Here is a 15,863-nt window from a genome sequence, read left to right as displayed (position 1 = left end):
GCACCTTACACAATGTATAGAAAAGAGCAAAAGGCTCTAATTTTGGTCGAATTTTCAAATATTCTTAAAATCAGGGCTCTTTTGGTCCAGGACAGTCAGATGCACACAAATTACAAAACTGCAACTTCATGCAAAATTCAGAACTAAGTCTGAATGCTGAAAAGCTGCAAGGTTGAGAGGCTGATTAGAAACACTGATCACTTAATAAATTACTGACCTGAGCCTCCTTTAAGTGTAACTTTAAGTGTGAACTACTCTTTCCTTCAGTCCCATCTCTCCTGGTCTACCCTAATAAAGGACACAGAGAAGCAGGCCCCATCTGGTATAACTGGGAACATATTAGATGATTTGGTTTTTATTTTTGAAAAAATGACTTCCCCTCCATCTTTTCTCTCTAATTTCTCCAAGAAACTGGCTGTTCCTAATAGCCTAATTTTCATCACAAAGCTCACGTGTGGGAACCAGTCACAAACACAGTAATAGCAGTGCTTAAACTGCCTCCACAGGAATCTGGCATTTGTTTTTTTAATTGAGAAAAAAAAATAAAATAAAGAAACGCTACCCAATGCAACCCTCTGTGTTATTTGCAGATGAATCAGTCTTGTTTGTGATTCACCAACTTACTCTGCTAAACACAGAGCAATTTTCCCTGAAGGTGCACTCTCTGCAGGGAGACAGAAATCCCTGTAAGACCCAACACGTGCAAACTGTCCCCTTGTTCTGACAAGGGCCATCAGAGGAAGACCAGAATGTAGAGATGTGGGGTGGGATGATGAGGAAAGGGCGCTGGGAGGGACGTTTTGGAGACACCACAACCCTGAAGCAACGAGAGCCAGCTACAAACTGCACCTACTGAAGAGCCCCTTGAAAAACTGCAGATGCTTCTGCCGAGGATTGGATTTAGCCCTACGGATTTTAAGCTCCTCTTGTTGAATAAAAAAGAGTTGCCATAGAAACAGCAACATTGCAGAGTAGCCAGTCGAAATCCAAGCACACCTTCTCCGTATGGCTCGGGCCAAGGCAGATGGCATTAGGGCAAAGATCCCCTCCCACACAGCGCCTGCTTGGCTCTGCCTGGCCACTGGAAGCATGGGCAGAGGTAAAAGAGATGGATATTCATCCACTTGGGGTTTTTTTTGGTGTGTTTGTGTCCTAGGGTGACGTTATGATGTTGTATCCCCCATTTGTGTGTTCTGTTTATGCTGGATACTGTGTTCTGTGCCTTCAAGAGTGGCTCTGAAGAGTGAAAGTTTTGTTTTGGTTTTGTTATCAGCCACTGCCCCACAGCTCGTGGGACACAGACAGGGCAGTACATAGTGCTGCTTTTGGTTTTTGCTTGGCCTTTTGCTTTGCTCTTGCTTCTGCTTTGCTCTTGCCTTTTGCTTCTGCTCATTAGTTAGTTTAGCTAAGCAGTCCAAATTTTTCCCTGGACTGTTTTTCCTTTCCCTTTTTTGGAACCATTCCCACCTGCTGCAGACTGGGACCTGGGAACACCAAGAGTTTGCACCTTGTGGCTGCAGCAGCTGCCCCAGTGCCAAAGGGACTGATAGCAGAGTGACCACCTCCAAGAGAGACTTTCTGAATTTGCCATCTTTTTCAGAGCGGTGGAAGAGTGTTGTCATCTGGTATTGCTCATTCTGTGTGCTGGGGGTGCTGTGCCTGTTAAATAAACAGGTTCTTTCCACTTCTCTCCAAGGAATCCTTCCTGAACCAGTGCGGGGAGGGGCCATGTGGATTTGCTTTCTGGAGGGGCCCCCTTTGGAGGTTTTCTCCCAAATGTGCCCTAAACCAGGACAGTTTGGCTTGGGTTTTTTAGCATCTCAGAGCCACAGTACTTGACAAGCGTCGGTGAGACTCGGTTGTGTTACATGCCCAGGTCCCATTTCATGGAGGGTAAAGCCACACAGAAAGGGTGGCACAGGTGGGAACAGCTACTGGAGTGCTCAGAGTGAAACCAGCAGCGTCTCTGCTCACACCCCCTCAACACACAGAGCCTCAACTATGAGGAGGGACTGAGGCTGCCCACGGTAACATCATGGCAGGAATTGTTACTGGGAAATCAACAGGAATTTGTGAGAGCAGAGAGGATCAAGAGCCCATTCAATGCACACTGTGAGATGCAACCATCCTGGAAAACAGCTGCAGACCACAGCTGCTTTTGCTTTCTTTGAGGACATTAATTCACCTTTAGATCATACAGCAGTAGACTCATGGAATGGTTTGGGTTGGAAGAGACATTAGTGATTATCTCATTCCAGAGCCTCTGCCGCGACACCTTCCACTATCCCAGGTTGATCCAAGCCCCAACACACCTGGCCTGGGACACTTCCACGGATGGGGCAGCTGTAACTTCTGGGCAACCTGTGCCAAGACTTCACCAACCCTCTATTAGGAATAAAGAATTTCATGCTAATATCTGACCTAAACCTTCCCTTTTTCAGTTTTAAGCCCTATCACCACATGCCCTCACAAAATGCCCTAAAATGGATGACTTTTAGGTACCACCACTCCATACATGGGAGCAGACGTTGCTGTAGGTGCACATCAGCTCCTCTCAGTGGAAAACACTGCCCAGGGATGTGGAAGGCAGGAGCTCAGGATGTCACAAACTCCCTCACACCAAGGCTGGATGCAGTGATTCAACTAAACCAGGCTCTTTAGCTGACCCCTCCCCATCCTGAGACCCCCAGTGAAGAAAACTACACATGCCAGAGGGATGAGGAAGGCTGAGGGACCTGGTTCTCACTCCTCCCCTCTGCTTGGCTTGAACTGCCTCTAGCATTTCTCTCCCAACCCTGACTTTCATACGGTGTTGCCAAACAGACCCTGGGGGCACCTCAGACAGGGCTTGGCTTCACCCACCTCCCAACCAATTGCTCTCCCAACCCAAATCCTTGCACAGCCTTGGGCAGTCAGGAGGGAGCTGGAGAGGGTTAGAGCTGTTCACTGCTCACAGAGGTACCACCAGGCTCCATCTCACCCTCTGGGACCAGAGACATCCTGACTCCCTCTGTGGGGTCCCATGGTTCTTACAAAGATAAATTCTGAGGCAGGAGTGGATCAAAAGGCAGCAGAACAACAGAGGGATTGGGAAGCCATGTGTCCTGGATTGTCAAGCTGATTGTATTCCATTTGCCATCTGTATGGCAGTTGTCTTCTGTTCAGGGGGCAGTTTTCCTTATCTCTTCCACAACCACTCCTCCCTCTGGGCAGACATCTGCTGATAACAGCCATTGAATGTCACTGCATGGCTGATAAGAGCTACAGCATCCCACTGGGAGATGTGAGCCCAGAGGGAGGAGCCAAGCATTCCTACCTGGATATAATCTGGAGATTCTGGAACACCAGCACAGCTTCTCCACTGGATTTCCCAGAGGAGCAGCAGCTGCCTCTCCTTCCACTGGATTGTCAGAGGCAGAGACTGCACCCTTCTACAGGATCCCTGCTCCAGCAGAACCAGCCCTGACACTGCAGGAGGGCTGCAGCCACAATTCCAATGGGACTGCTGCCAACACCCTGACCCACAGGGTGTCAGGTTGGGCTCTGACTCTGTCAGAGTTGTTTTAATTTACTGCATTGTTTATTTTATCTTTTTATTTTCTTCCCTAATAAAGAACTGTTACTCTTACTCTTACTCCCATATATTTGCCTGAGAGCCCCTTAATTTCAAATATGTAACAATTCAGAGGGAGGGGGTTTACATTTTTCATTTCAGACACCTGGCTTTCCAAACCAAGACCCCATGCACGTCTCCCAGCCAGGCAACCAGCAGCCATGGAAAAGGGCTGGAGAGCCCACAGATGAGGAAGAACAGATGGAGTATAAATAATCTGGCAGCCTGCAGACAACTCGTGGGTTATTAAAGCACAGCGTGCCGAGCCAGGGCCAGCCAAGCCAGCAGGGCATGAAGGAGCTCGGGACTGGGGCTTGGCTTCCAAGGGAGACCAAAGGCACGTTCCTCTCAAGCTGCTGCAGCAGCACGTGCCCATCCACTGAGGGGGGAAGAAGACACAAAAACCCTGTTGGGCTTCAAAGCTACTCATGGAGCCAGGTCAGGATGAGCTGAAAATCCTACGGGTTTCTGTCACTATAGGACACGAAAGAACACAAGCGCACCCCGCTGCTCTCAAGATGAGGAAGAAGAGGGAAGTTTATTTTCTGACTCCAACATTTATAGTTTTCCAAAAGTGACAGTGGATTGGAGGGTGACAGTGCCACCTCTCCAATGACACTGGACAAACCAACAGTCCATCAAATTTCTTCTCCTCCATGAAAGAATGCAAACCAATGAGTTATTTACAGAAAGTGTGTGAGGAGGTTCGCTACAAGAATGTCAACATCAGAAGGCTTAGAAAATCTTAAAAAACCAGGGCGACAGGTTTCTCTAATTTCAACTCTTCCAGTACAAAAAACACTCTGAAACACACAAAATGTTTACTAAATTCTGAGAGATGTTGTCTTCTGTGTTATTTTCTGGGGTCCCCCATGGCAGGAAGGAATGAATTTGACTCCATGTTCTTAGAAGGCTAATTTATTATTTTATGATATTATATGAAAGAATACTATACTAAAACTATACTAAAGAATAGAGAAAGGATACTTACAGAAGGCTACAGAAAATGATAGTGAATCTCATGACTCTCTCTCCAGAGTCCAACACAGCCTGACTGTGACTGGTCATTAAGTCAAAACAATTCACATGAAGCCAATCAAACAACCTCCTGTTGGATAAACAATCTTCAAATCACATTCCAGAGCAGCAAAACACAAGAGAAGCAAATGAGATAATATCATTTTCCTTTTTCTCTCAGGCCTCTCAGCTTTCCAGGAGAAGAATCCTGGGCAAAGAGGATTTTTCAGAAAAAGCTTTTTTTTTGGTAGGAAGGAGTCCTGTTCAATGTTTGTCTTCGGGCTTGTGAGTGTAGAACTAGAAGCACCACTCTGTCCTGAAATTCAGGGGCAGCTCTTGTCTGGGTGGTGGATGGTCCCTCCATCTCTCTCCTTAGGAGAGATCTATCCCAACTGATTCCTTCCATGTCATTAGTTTTAGTATGAATTAATACTATTAACTGGTAACAGGAGACATCCAGAAGCTCCAGTCAGAAATAGGGGAACTGCACCTAATATGTTAGGCTGCACCTAATATAGAGGGGTTTTTGCTAGAAAGATTTAGAGCTGGAAAGAACAAACAACAGCTTCAGGAAAGGATGAGGGCAGAGGGCAGGAAAGGATCAAAGGCCATAAAGCAGGAACTTCCACCTGTCTTAGATATCTAACACCTCTCTCTCCTAGGTGCTTTCCAAGCAGTTTTTCAGGCTGTGGTTCAGGGATGTGGCTGGTAACAGTTCCATCCAAGCCTGCTATCAGGATTCACTTCATAGGAATTGGGAACAGGATGCCAATATGCAAAATCCATGGAAAGATGATGAGCACCCCAAATCCTAGGTAGGATTCAGCTGCTCAAACAGGTGAGGTGAGGATCCATGACATCTGCAAGGCACCCACAGATGTGGCACAGGAGACTGGAGAAAGCAGAATGGGAGGCCAGAGAGGATATCCAGGATCTCCTGTCTGCCTCTCTCCAGGAAATGAAACCCATTCACCTTACACAAGCTGCTGGGCTGCAACTCTAAAATATGCACTGGTTTGTAGTATCAGAGCTGTGTTTGGAGCATGGTTCCCTCTTAGAGAGCACCAGCAATGCCAGCACTGAAGCAAACCACTGAAATTGTTCCACTGAACTTGAAATCGGGCCCTGGCAGCATTTTGACCATTTTTATTCACAACAAGCCCTGACCATTTTATCAGGTGTCACCTGAAGCCCAAGCCATCATTTATGACCTGTACCAAACCAAGTGTGGGAGCATTCAACAGCAGTCTGAAATCAGAGCAGACACAGCAAAGGACACATGTCCTTGGGCTGTGGCCTTTTGGAAGGATTTGTGCTCCTAAGCCGTTCAAACATCCTTGAAAACCCTGTCTGTATTTATTTTTCTTCAAGGATCAACATGTTTTCTGAAAGGCAGAGAACGACAAAATAGCAGGTGCATTGCAAAAAGCTTTTGTGAGGAGGAAAATTTATTCCAGGATGTGCAGTTTGCAAAACACTATGTTTAGTAGCTGCATAATAGCAGCATTTTGTGACAGTTAAACATCATGTTCCTTTCTCAAAGGATCCTAAAGCATTTTACAAACACTTCCAACATATGGCCAAGTGTAAAACAGCACCAGGAAAAAAAAAATAAAAGAAAATCCTGTTTGCAGCCTTCTCTCCTGATTTTTGCAACCAGCTCCTGTGGTCTGGTGTCCTCTCCCTGGATGCCAAGAGGGGCTCAGGGCTGTGCTTCTGCAAGGGGTTTTTGGAGCTGCAGCTGAAGACCACCACATGCCAAGCTCAGCTCTGACACACTTCTGAGCATTGATAACTCAGGCTCAAACCCGTGTTTTTTGAGCTCTCAGGCAGCACCCAACCCTGTGACACCAAAAGTGAGGAGTGCCACAGCAGCAATGGGCTGACAGACCCCTGAGAGCAGCTGCTTCTCACCCTGCAAACGCGGCTCTGCTCTGCCAGTGCCACCTCCTGGGGACAGCTGGATGGCACCACAGTGACACTTCCCTCAGCCACGCAGAGCTCTAAGGACAACGTGGATTTAAGTCACAACCCAGCACAGGGGACGTGCCCATGAAGAGCAAGCACACGCCTACACCCTGCTCAGCCAGGGGATTCTGCAGGGAAATGTGGAAAAACCAGAATGTAACTGCTCAGTGTGCAGTCACCATGCCTGCCAAAATAGACATTTTCAGCTTTCCAGAAGATCTCTAAGAGTTGCCAGCTGTCAAACCTTGTGTTTTTTATCTCATCTAACAAACAGCTACAACGGCAAGGAGCCCCAGGCACGGTGTAGAGACACTACTTCTGTGCTGGGATTGTAAATAAAATTTAAAAAATTATAATTAAAAGGAAGTTATAAAAGACACCTTTGGATATGACACTCTTTGCTGGGATCTGGGATTCTACTTGAAGGTCCCACAGATAAATAATCCTTGGCTTTCTTTGCAATATCAGTTGAGTTTACTCCCAGATAGTCTCCTAAAGCCTTAACTCATGTTTAAGTCATTACTAGAGGAAGACTTGCTCACAGGCACAGATGACATCTTGTCTTTTTCTCCTTAATTAAGATGTACAAAATGGGGTTGATTCACCCTAAATGGGCAGAATAAAGTGATGCCCACACACAGAAAATTTATTCAGTCTCCTGCCTTCCCAGCACCAAAATCTGAATTCTGCTCATCTTGTGCTCACCTTCCACATTATGATAAACAGAGAAGTCCTACTGACCTAATCATGGACCTAAACATTGACATTTTTGCCACATTTTGCCCCGAAGTTACTCTACTCTTGGGCCATTCAAGCATTCCAAGGTTTTGTACTGTCTTCTAAGAGGAACATCTTTGCAAGCTCCAAAGCTCCAAGCACACAGCACAGCAACTGGGATTTTATGAATTCAAATTTATGACCTGCATGCAATAATTAAAATAAGTGGGTATAAGTCTGGCACACTGGGAAGAGCCAGCAACACAGCTGTTAGTCATAAACTATTTTTCAGAAAGGATGTTTCATGAGCCTCATCAGAAACATTCTTCACTCTTTCACACAGACAGGAATAAAACTTACACATTAGAAATTCCCTTCTGTGATTTAATCCCTGCCCCACACAAAGCATTTTTGATCTTGAAGCTGCCAATGCAAACTTTTAATAGAGTTGGCAGATGGGAGCCTTGGATGAGATGAATGGCAGAGACCCAGAACTCTGTGCTCACCACTTCCATCCCAGCACAGGGCTCCTCAAGCCCTGTGCCCAAGGCCAATCTTCCCTCTCCTCCCAGCACAGCAGAGCTCCCACACTGCCAATGAGCCCGGGCTATTGAGCTAAGTGTCCCCTAATTAATGTTGCTAATTTGAGTGCATCCCAGCTGGGTGAGGAGCCTGGATTCCTCATGGGAAGCTGCTGGAATGTCCCTGCAGGGAGGGTGAAGGTGGCACTGGGGTTCTGTGGCAGCCACAATGGGACATGGTAAGAGACTTATTCCAGTTACAGAGCCATCAAATTGTTTCACTTAGAAAAGCCCTCTAAGATCCAAGTCCAGCACTGCCAAGGCCACCAGCAAGTGCCACACATGAGCTGCACCAATTCCAGGGATGTTCTGGAGTAGCCCAGTGCAGTGCTGCTGAAGGGCTGGGGGGAACCCAGAGGGTCCCCAGGCTGGGGGTGGTGGGGAAGGCAGCCTGGCCCAGCAGGTCCCCAAGCAAGAGGTGACAGCAGAGCCATGGGGGCACTGCTGTGCTCTCACACCTCCCTGAGCATCCCCACACTGCCCATCCCACCCCAGCCAGGATGGAACTGCTGAAACCAGGCAGGCACAGCTGTAAATCAGGATCACCTGGAGCCACCATGGCTCACAGCAGTGCAGATTTACACGGGAAATTAAAGGCAGGGCCTTGGGGCTGAAGCACCAGAGTGAGAATAAAAAAAAAAAATTAAAAAAAGAAGATGTAGGAACAAAATCATCTCTCCCTTCCACTACAGGTCCCTCCCTGAAGGAGGTTTCTCTACCTTGTGGCTTGTGATCAGGTGAAAACTTTGGTGCAAGGCTCACAGAAATCTGTCCAGTTTGTGTAAACTTTTATGGTCACAGCCTTACTATTTCAGTTATGTATGATGGCTTTGCAGAGATTTAACAGAGTAAGACAAAGGAAAAATAATTGGAGAAATCCCTGCTGGTCACTCCCAGCCCCCAGAAAACACCAACTAAGAAATAAGTCCACACATAAAAGTGTTTTATACAAACATCCAACTTGTGACCTTCCACAGTGATATATTATAGCAAAGGCCTTTCCAGAGTAAGTTTAACATTAGCTACTAAACATGGCATGATATTTATTCATCACAAGTTCCACAAGCAAAGGAAAATGTCTTTTACCTTGAACACTTCCATTGGAAGAGGAAAATTTGCTGCATCATTAAGGGATTTTTCCAGAGCGCATTTCCACTCAGTTATAGTCTTCAGAGAATAGATATCTACAGGGATGACAATAACAAAAAGAAAAAAAGAACAACAAAACCAAGAGGTGACTGTTTGGAGATCAGAAATTTTTGGAAGACTAAAGTTCTTAAGTCATATGAATGGACAGAGCAAGTGAAATGAACAGTGTCTATATTCCAAGCTGTGCAGCATGGATAAATTCAACACAAAAGCAGCTAGCAGGGGCACACTGGAGAAAGATTGTGTTTTATAACCTGGAGTAAAACACAGAAAAATTCACATCCTTCAAATTCTGCTAAAGGAATGATAATCATATTATCTCATTACTTGAAAATAGTGAAAAACTCTTTCATTTTCATTTCTCAAACTACCTGATGTTTCCTAGTTTGAGGAGCCTCAGGTCTTCAAGCAATATTAGTCATATTTGAACAAAACAAATAGTATCATTATTAAGACACCTGTTCATCAGAAAGAATTTGGGTTTGGGTTTTTTTTTTAATTGCAAGGTTGGGGTGGGTGTGGGAAGAAACATTTCAGCTAAATCTCTACCCAGACACATTTTTTGGTATCACACTCAAACCAGAGCATCACACCAGAGCAAGGCCTTACACTTATGAATTTTCATCATTATACTTTTAGGCAACATCTTTGTGCAGCTTCACATTGCTTGCAGTGAGTTTCTTTACACAGGTTTAATATTATTAAATCATGATATTAACAAGCCCTTTATGGTTCAGTGCAGTGAAATGCCTATGAATCATCAAAGGGAACAATGTAGGAAACAATGCTGTGATGAGGAACATTATACTGGATTTACTCCTGCCCTAGAAAACACATTGTTATCTTGCACATAACAAGTTATTGCAGAACATTCATATCAAGGCCTCAAAGAGAGAAGATAGGGAGATAGATTGCAACAATTATTAAAATGGAAATGAACATGTGCTCAGTAATAAACTCGAACCTTGATACAGAGTGAAGAGTGTGGAGCTTTTCTTTGGCCAGTCTGGCTCCCCTCATTCACAGCAAGGTTCAATTTGGCCCAATTTGCATTTAAATCCTGTACATCTAATAACCATATATATTTACTACCTAGCAGAAGATTTACTGCTGTATCTTACAATTCTGAAAGAGGGAATAAAAAATATGTGTTAAAAAACAAAAAAGGAATTGGCAAGTACTGTTTCCACCTAGCACTGATGGTACAAGAGAATTTTATGCTCTGAACTCAACAGATTTAAGACCTTATCAAAGGAGGATTTGCAGAATCACTCACTGAAGTGGATGTATTTATACTTCCACTATATCAAATCTCACTACTTCAGAACAGACATCAAGGATATGCATATGAATTTAAACACACTTGAAGGGGAATGTTAACCTTTCAGGGCAGTATTTTTAATTCCTCAGCTGTCTGGTTATTAATGGGAATATAGATTTCAAATCTTTGTTTACAATGTGTGCAGCGGGCACAAGTGTTAAGAAGTGCCCTCTTTATCTAATTGTTCATTATTTTACAGTTTTGTTGCCCCACTTCTCCCTTGCTTGCAGGAATTCTGATCAGCATGAAGTTCAGGGAGGGGGATGACTCGTTTCTTTCTTTTTTGGTTTAATTTACAGGGAAATACTTAACACAACATGATTTTGCCCCATGCTGCAACCAGCCTGGTGTTTCAGGTCTGAGTTCAGAAAAACTCTGCCTGATGCTTCCCTGCTGGAAACAGACACTCATTTTCTATTGTGATGTCAGTGAAGCACAGGAAAGATGAAACTGGCATTTTGGGCAACTCTGGTCAAGTTTTGGGCAACTTTGGCCAAAATCAGTGAAAACAAGCAGCAAATTCTCTGGGCATTGCCAACAAAATTCAAGATAGAGAGGCACCTCCAGTGGTTTCAAGGACCAGCAAGGAATATGCACATTGAATTAGTGGCATCTCACTTATGCTGGGCAAGTGTATGGACACTAAATTGCACGGTTAAAAGAGCATAAAGCATTTATTTAAGTGTCAGGGCTCCAGGTAATTGAACAAAGTGCACTGTGTCAATTTGTATTAGGGTTCACAAGCAGTGAGCAATTAAAATGACTGGCAATTTGTCTTTAAATAGAAAGTGGCATGAAACAGGATGATCTTGTCCTGCATAAACAGCTGAGCTCAGGCCATCAGTGGCTCTGTGTCAAGCAGCCTGTGCCAATTTGCACTAGCAAGGAGACTTATTCCAAACTCAGATGTACATCTGAAGAGAAAAATAAGCTATAACCCCTTTGCTTCAGTTAAATGGGCTTGTGAGAGATACAGAGTCCATTTGAGGGAGACAGCTGAGATGCTGTTTCATAGAATCACTGAATGGTTTGAGTTGGAATGGACCTTAGACATCATCTAGTTCCAAGAACCTGAGGACCCTCTTCCACATTAAGTGGGTGTTAGGATGTGGGTGGCTTCAGGAAAGAGACCCCTCCATCCAAAATATTGTTTGGGTCCATGGGATCTCCTTTATCTGAGATGCTCTGCATCCTGAAAGAGTGACCTGGAAACCTGGCAGGTGCCAGAGGTGGATCAACAGGGCAAAACCACACCCCAGACACAGAGGGAAATAAAGCACAGGGTGGGTATGTAGAATCCTAGTTCAGGGTAGGCAAAGCACTGTCACAAGCTGCAGCAGTGATGTATAAAAACACCCTTGTTTGACAGCAAGGGGACACACAGCCTGCTTTGGGAGCAGCTGCATGTCCTCAGCATCTCCTCAGAGGAGACTGATAACAGATTTGATTCACAGTCCAAGGCTGTTCCCTTTATCAATCAAGGCTTAACTGGCTTCAGATGTTCAAAATTTAGGACAACCAGGTGTGTGTTCATTGCTTTAAACCCCCGTGAGTGAAAAAAAACAGGCTTAAAAAGATGTCATGTCATCTTACCTATGTTAGGTGTCTTAGCACCCTCTTTTCCCTACCCAATATAAAGAGAAAGAGACTTCTCATGCAGAACTGTCTTTAGATGCCTGCCCCATGGCAGGTGAATCTAAACCCTGCTGTGTAAAACAACAAGGTACTGCCCATAGAATCTCTCTAAGAAGGTCCACACTAGGTCTTTCACACAACAGACATCTGCCTAGTCCAAATGCTCTTCCCTAAAGAAGTCACCAGGGGATATACCCCTGACAGAGTCTCCAGGCCTCAGGTCCTTAGGAAACTTCATTTTTTGAGTTTATAGTTTGACAGCCTCATCCCTGAGTTACTTTAGAGCTCTCTGCTGCCAGCATCTCATCCCCACAACTCATTACTGCTTCCCTGACTGCTCCAAGATTCCTTTTGCAGAGACTTTAATTTGAAGCATATCCCATAAGATCAGCCACTTAGGGTTTTTTGTCTTCTTCCTCTCAGTTAATATCTCACACATTTTATTAATTCATTGTGCCTCATGGACACGTTGGATGGTTGGACAGGAAGATCTTGAAGGTTTTTTTCCAACCTTGATGATTCTGTGACTCCGTGTTAGGTGGACATCAAATGACCAGGAGAGGAACAACCAGAATTCCTGGCTCCAGAAACTCCTCAAATTTCCACTCCTGCCTGGCTACTTCCTGCAGTACAGAGCTGGGTCACAAGGGGGGATCAATGAAAGACCCCAGAAGCAGTGATCAGGAGAGGATTTGGGCAAAAACAGAAGAGTTCAGACCTGAAGGGTCTTTCCACAGCAAAATCCTACAAGGCTCAACTTCAGGAGATGTAAAGTAATGAAGACCTATTTAAGAGAGGAAGAAGATTTGGGCATTGAGTCCATTAATAATAATGTTGACTAAAAAGTGAATAACCTGAGAAATTAGAGGGAACAGCTATCAGGTGAAAACAGGTAAGAACAAGAGACAGAAATTTTAAAAGTTAAATCAAGGAGAGGGGAGAAGAAAAGTAAACAACTCCAGCAAATAAAGAATCTAGTAACAAGTTTAAAGACAACTGAAAAAAAATGAAAAGAAAGGCATGAGGGGTGGGGAATCCACAGAGAAGGATTCCACAACTGGATAAAAGGAGGAAAGAGTAGAAAGCAAATGGAATGAACAAAGAGGAAGCACAAATCTCCTCTGGGCCATTTCTATATTCCCCAAACCTATACAGGCCAAGAGGGTTCAGAGATGGTCACTGAAAAAATTGTTTCTCTGTAACACAAAGACTCTAAAATAACAGTGGGTGATATTCATGATCTCCAGCACTCACATCTAATTTAGAAGTGATGGGGAACATTGATTCCTGCCTACCAGTGAAGAAAAACACTTCCTAAAAGCACTCAAGACCCAAGTCCCAGACAAACTGTGAACATGAGAATTGAACATGTCGGGGTCAACTCTCCTCACTGGGTGTGAGGGACAGAAGCCACATCAGAAACACCTTCCCAGAGGAGGGGAACTTAATACTCACGGAAAAACTTAACACCCACAGCAGAAAGAAAATGAGGCACAGACCTGGCCACATTGTCAACCTGCACAGGAGAAGGTGGATCAATCTGTGACCCCAGACTGGCTGAACTGCAGCCCCAATCCCTTTCCATTCAAGCTGGTTTGAACACTAAACTCAACCCTAAAGACTTTCAAACCCTAAAGACACCTCATCTCCAAGCTGTGATGTCCTGGTGCTTCATACGGTCCGACAGACTCACAAAGACTTCAGCTGAATTTCTTTAATTAACAATACAGTTCTGAACCCAAATTAGATGGACCTCGCCTCCCATCTGTGCCACAGCCAGAAACTACTGACAAAGCAATGTGAACGCTGGAAAAGGACAAAGCATCTCAAAACATCACTGAACACCCACGAAGGGAGACAGTATTTCAAGGAGGTTCCTTACCTGCAGGTGGGTCCATTCTGTATTTATTCTCTTGACACCAACCGACTGGTCGAAGTCTGCAATCCAAGTAAAACAACCACTGGTCATAGGATTCAGTCTCCTCCAATCCCACATAGCGAAGGCGTAATCTTCCTCCAACATTTTCAACCACACTAACTATCCAGTACTGAAAGGGATTCTGGGAATCCTGCAGCTCTATTAAGGAATCAACTGTAATGAGGTCTACAGGGTTTTTTCCTCGCAGAGGCTGTTTGAATAGAAGCAAAACTCCTTATTTTAAACTTTATTTGAAGACTTCTCAAGGAAACAGATGACAGCAGAAGATTATTTTTGTTTTTCACACCATCATCCAAGCGATCAGCAAACAGTCTGTTCTTCTTCTATTTTACCCAATGTCTTCCAAGTGCAAATTCAGAAGTAAAACAGAAAACAACAGTTGTGCTAATTTCTCAACCGACATCATCAACAACAACAACAAAAAAAGAATAATAAAGGTGGAACAGCTCGTGAGGCACATCCATTTAGGATGCTCCTGAACTACTCAAAGCCCAGTTGTACTGAAGGATTTTAAACAATTTCTCATTGATTGCAGCTGATAAGAACCAACCACAGGACTGGACCCTAATATTTACCTAAAAGGTGACTACTTTGTACATGACCCAGAAATTTCACTCTGTGTACTGATCTCTTTCACCAAAGATCAGCTTTATCTTATTCCTACTGGCATGGAGAGCAAATTATCCCCCCCAGCCACGGATGCAGGAGTCTGTGGGGGTTATTCCAAAGCTCAAAGCCCACAGCAGGTTTGGAGCCAAGCCCAAGGCACACAGGATTTGTTGGGTCAAGCCACCATGCCCAAGAAATCCCAGTGACTGAGGTTATTTGCTTCCACATGGTTATTTTCTGGGATCCAGTTCTGCAGCTATTTACACACGTGTGTAACTTTCCACCTGCAAGTTCAGGCATTAAAAAACAACGAGATGCTCTGCAGAACAACCCCTTTGGGGCTTTGGTTTTGTTTTGTGACTGTGAGCATCTCTGTGTTCTCAAGCTTTAACATAATGGCTAGATTTCTTATTTTTTTATTAAATACATGTTTGAATTCTTATGCAATGTCTCAGTTTCCGGGGTTTTAAGAGCAGCATTAAAATGACCCCAAGACTTGGAAGCACTGGTCCCCAAAGGAGATGCTAAGCAAAGGCAAAATACATTAAAAACAAAGACTTATTTTTTTCCTGTGTGTTAGTCCCAATTTTACTTAATTAAACCATATAAACATCTCACATTACTTTTTAAAATATTAATTCTGTAAATCAAGAGTCAGTCCAGGATGGTTCTTTCTAGTAGTGGCTACAAAACAAAACAATAAGGAGAAAGCCTTATTTTTCAAAAAGTTATTTTTCCTAGTGAATATTGAAAATATTGAAATTTTGAGATGCAATTGATTTTCATACATCTCTCTTAATCCAAAAAAGAAGGCAAGAGCATGAGAATATGGTAAAAAATGCAATTAAAATTAACAAAAAGCTTATCACATGTACAACTTTAAACAAATTTATGATTAACAGATATTTCTCAGAACAATATATTTGCCATAATAAGCTACTTTTCTACAGTGCAAGCTGCAAGCATCTGTATAATCTCTTCAAATATTATTTCATGGCAAAATGCAGTGTCAGAATTTAATAATACAACAGAAATCCACTTTAATGTGGATTTTTTCCCCTCTCATACAACTGCTTGCAACCAAATATTCTTTAATATGAAAGGATGGTGTAATGATTTAACTTATTATAATAAATCCCTGGCTGTATCAAAGTGAATATTGCTTCCCTGATTTGTGTGCTAAATTTTAAGCCAATGGGCTGTCACTTACCCCATGAGAACTGAATGGCTAGGATTAATAATCAGCTTGCATGAAATATTAACATTTACCATCATGCAAGAACCCTTCACATGCGTAGCTGGCACGTAAAAATA

The 15,863-nt window shown here is 43.7% G+C and overlaps 1 protein-coding gene across 4 annotated transcripts in view; it reads right to left on the bottom strand.

Annotated features, from left to right (window-relative positions):
• The window catches only part of SFMBT2 (Scm like with four mbt domains 2), a 114,989-nt gene that overhangs the window by 49,445 nt on the left and 49,681 nt on the right, over positions 1–15,863 (bottom strand). For 3 of the 4 annotated variants that reach the window (XM_077179260.1, XM_077179261.1, XM_077179259.1), the window contains exons 6-7: positions 13,884–14,130; positions 8,983–9,080 (exon numbers count right to left, since the gene is read on the bottom strand). In XM_077179260.1, coding sequence (XP_077035375.1) covers positions 8,983–9,080; positions 13,884–14,130 — 345 coding nt within the window. The remainder of the gene's footprint in view (positions 1–8,982; positions 9,081–13,883; positions 14,131–15,863) is intronic. The other variant, XM_077179262.1, reaches the window with a different exon arrangement.

Source organism: Agelaius phoeniceus, chromosome 5, assembly GCF_051311805.1.
Source record: "Agelaius phoeniceus isolate bAgePho1 chromosome 5, bAgePho1.hap1, whole genome shotgun sequence".
NCBI classification, from domain to species: Eukaryota; Metazoa; Chordata; class Aves; order Passeriformes; family Icteridae; genus Agelaius; species Agelaius phoeniceus.
Note: the sequence above shows the minus strand (reverse complement) of the source record. Positions and strands in the feature narration are given on the sequence as shown.